This window comes from Mus musculus, chromosome 1 (assembly GCF_000001635.26).
Source record: "Mus musculus strain C57BL/6J chromosome 1, GRCm38.p6 C57BL/6J".
Lineage (NCBI taxonomy): Eukaryota > Metazoa > Chordata > Mammalia > Rodentia > Muridae > Mus > Mus musculus.
Window position 1 is genome coordinate 92,488,744 of NC_000067.6, and position 3,697 is coordinate 92,492,440.

Below are 3,697 nucleotides of genomic sequence, written 5' to 3' on the forward strand. Positions count from 1 at the left end.
CCTCTCTTACCTGATTTAGCACCTCATTACTTCTCTGGAGTTCTGCGCCACATCTTTCTCTATCTTCTATGCAACTTCTCACTAACTTCCAGACTGGCAAAAGCCCTTTTGGTAAAACCCCCTGTTCCTCTGCAAACCTCAAGTCCCCATGGTGCTTGGTGCAACTTGTCCCCAAACCGGGAACCTTATAGTCTCAATCCGAGAACTTAACTTGTCCCAAAACCGGGAACCTTATAGTCTCAATCCGAGAACTTAACTCGTCCCAAAACTGGGAAATTTACCGGCTAGCTGCCCTGACTGCAATGAGTTCTGAATGAAGAGAAGGTTCCCCGTATGGACCACCATTGGTCTGCTTCTGTCTCCGACCAGCAGAAAAGAGTGATGACACAGCGATTTTCTCAAAGCAGTTTATTCAGGAACCTTTCAACATGAAAGCAGGAATCTCTTTGCAGGAATCTCTCTTAGCCCCCAATCGCAATCCCTTATATAACCCCTCAACCACACCCCATCAGCCCAGTCTTCGTAATCTCAGTTCACTGGCCTTCATCAAATGGCCTGATCTTGCATCATGGTGCGCCTGCACAGCTACCATGATGGACATGGCTTATTTTCAGGTGTATGAGGAAGTCAGGTGGAAGTCATAAGACTTGGCTGCAGTCCAGGGCGCCATCTTGGGACTACCGCCACACCCACTCCCCACAGGCCCAACCCTATGAAAGGGATCCGGGTTACAGGACAACTGTGAGGTGACTGCTCCCAATGTACTAGCATAGCTCCTAAACAACGTTAGGATTGTGAGACCCTTCATATCAGGAAGACATCATTGTTTCATATGTCTGCCGACTAACAGATGTAAGCTATGAACTGACACCCTTGATGAATGTAGTTCATCAAGGTTAGTTCAATTGTCAACTTGACACAATGGTGAATGACCTGAAAGGGAGTTGTCTAGATCAGGCTGGGTTGTGGTCCTGTCTGTGGGGATTGTGGTGATTATGTTAATTGATGTGGGAAGACCAAGCCTAAAAGTAGGTGACACCATTCCTTAGGTTTAGATCTTAAAGTATAAAAGAATAGGAAAAGAAAAGATGAATACAAACATACATGCATTTCTCACCCTCTGATCTTGTGGGTGTGGCCAGCTGCTTCAGACAGTGGGTGTGGCCAGCTGCTTCATGTTCCCACCACACTGTCTTCCTGGCAATGATGGATTGTGACCTGGAATTATGAGCCAAATAAATCCTTTTTCCCCTCAAAGTATTTTATCACAGCAACAAGGAAAGAAATGAGAACAATGGGACATTTGGAAAACATAGATTTGGAGCCCAGAAGAAAGGCCGAATTGAAGCACATGAGCAATTTTAGGTTTGGACAGGATACAGAATCATTGACTTTCTGTTACACTGCTAATGGGAGAAAAACTGATATATACAGTTTGGAAAACAGTTTTGAAGTTTCTGCTAAACCTGGTCACAACGCACATTCCTGTGTTTCATCAGGTTCCTGTTTCTAGCCCAGATACAGTTCTGTGTAGTTTACTAACTGCATGGGTGTCAGTAAAATGAAAAGAAAATACTACCTGGATTTTATATAGCAGCATTTACACATACCAGACATTATCCATAATACTGTCAGCACATGGCGAAGCACAGAACTGCATGCTGATACATGCATGAATGCTACTGAGCAAGCACACATGAATCATTGCTACATGCAAAGACAGGGAGAACCAAGCACATGGAACTGGGCATAATCAGAACATGAAAGTGTAAGTACTTAATGACCATAGTCACAAAGCCTTCCAAACACCCAGGTTACCCCCTGACATTAGGGGTAACCAACACAGTGGGTCTCAGGGAACAGCGAGTGTGACTAGAATCTACCTAGGAGCTAGGTACCCAAGACTACACATATTGTATATAACAATGTCAGAAAACATATTTGGATGAAGACTCATTATGTAGCTGGCTCTGTAATAGCACTAGATTTTACCAAAAGAATTGTAAAGAACATTAGGTACTATACAAGAGACTTTTTCCACCACAAGTTATATTCTAGAACATATACTATCCTACTATAGAGTGTGACCCAAACCCAGGGTCCTTTTCACAGCATCCTTAAACTCTTTGTTCCTTAGGCAATAAATCAAGGGGTTTAAGATGGGCGTGAGGACAGTGTACACAGCAGAGATGAGCTTGTTGGAGCTCCGGGTATCAATGGCCTGGGGTCTCACATATATAAAAAGCATGGCCACATAGAAGAAGGTGACCACAGTGAGGTGGGAGGCACAGGTGGAGAAGGCTCTCCACCGGCCTGTGGCTGAAGGGATGCGCAGCACAGCCAGGGTGATGTAGCCATAGGAAAGAATGGTGGCCAAGAGTGGGAACACCAGAATGATGAAGGCCAGGATGAAGTCCACCAGCTCTGCAGTAGAGAAGTCAGTGCAGGCCAGCTTGAGGATGGGGGAGATGTCACAGAAGAAGTGGTTCAAGACATTGGAACCACAGAAGGTGGCACTGGAGATAAAGTAGACCTTAATCACAGAGACTGTGAAGGCACTTGCAAAAGAGAAGGCCACAAGCTGGACACATAGCCCTGTGGTCATGATGACTTGGTAGCGCAGGGGGTGGCAGATGGCCACATAGCGGTCATAGGCCATGGAAGCCAAGAGTACACACTCTGTACACACCAGGGAGATGAAAAAATAGAGCTGAGTCATGCAGCCAGTGAAAGAGATGCGTTTCCTCTGCAAGAGGAAGCCATCCAGCATTTTGGGGATGATGTCTGACACATACCAGATCTCTAGGAAAGACAAGGAACCCAGGAAGTAGTACATGGGTCTGTGCAGGGAGGCGCTGCTCCAGACAGTGAGGATGATGGTCAGGTTCTCCACCAGCACAAAGAGGTAGGCGAGCAGGAAGAGGAGGAAGAGCAGGTATTGCAGCTCAGGGGCTGTGGGGAAGCCCAGCAGGATGAAGGTGCTGACCTTGGTGATGTTCTCCCCCCTCATCCCTGTGCACCTGCAAAAGATCAAGAGGCCGATAGGAAGGGCCAAGTATCAGCTCATGGGAGAACAGGGAGTAATGTCAGCTGGAAGACAGACAGCATTCCTGGTTCCTGTGAGTAGCAGGGAATGGAACTCTTTCTTCTGCCAAGTCTTAAACTGGAAAGATGTGCACTTGAAGAGTTTGTTTGGGTGCACAATGAAGAGGGGAAGTAGAGGAGAGGAAGTGCTGAAGATAGATGTTCAGGGTGTACAGTGTCTCTATTGCCCATGTGGTCTCATCCTGGAGTGCTAGATGCAGAGGGTTCCATGTCTCCTAACCTACCCTCTTGATGGCTCCATACCTCACACCCTGGATCCAAAAGGGGGTACAGAAGGAGTTTCACTTCAGTTCTTAAGAAGTTAAAAATTAATAGTCCATGAACCTACTCTGGAACTGTGAGTGAGTGTTGCTGAGTCCATGGCCTTCTAGCCTACTTAGTTTGTTAGTAGCCTATCTACTTCCTTTAAGGCGATTACAGCTGGGATCATGTTCCACCTCCTATCATGCATGAGTGCAATGGTCTAGGGGATGTTGGGATTGAGTGAAATCTCCAAAGTTGCCTAGCTAGAGTCATTAATTGCTTCCCCAACCCACATCCATATTAGCATGAACACACACAGGCATGCACGCATACACACACACACACACAC

At 46.3% G+C, this 3,697-nt stretch overlaps 1 protein-coding gene across 1 annotated transcript; it reads right to left on the reverse strand.

The window, feature by feature from the left end:
• Nucleotides 1–2,074: 2,074 nt before the first annotated feature.
• Nucleotides 2,075–3,010, reverse strand: Olfr1415 (olfactory receptor 1415). The gene has a single exon (NM_001011525.1). The coding sequence runs from the start codon at nt 3,008–3,010 to the stop codon at nt 2,075–2,077; it is 936 nt and encodes a 311-aa protein (NP_001011525.1).
• Between the last annotated feature and the right edge of the window lie 687 nt (nt 3,011–3,697).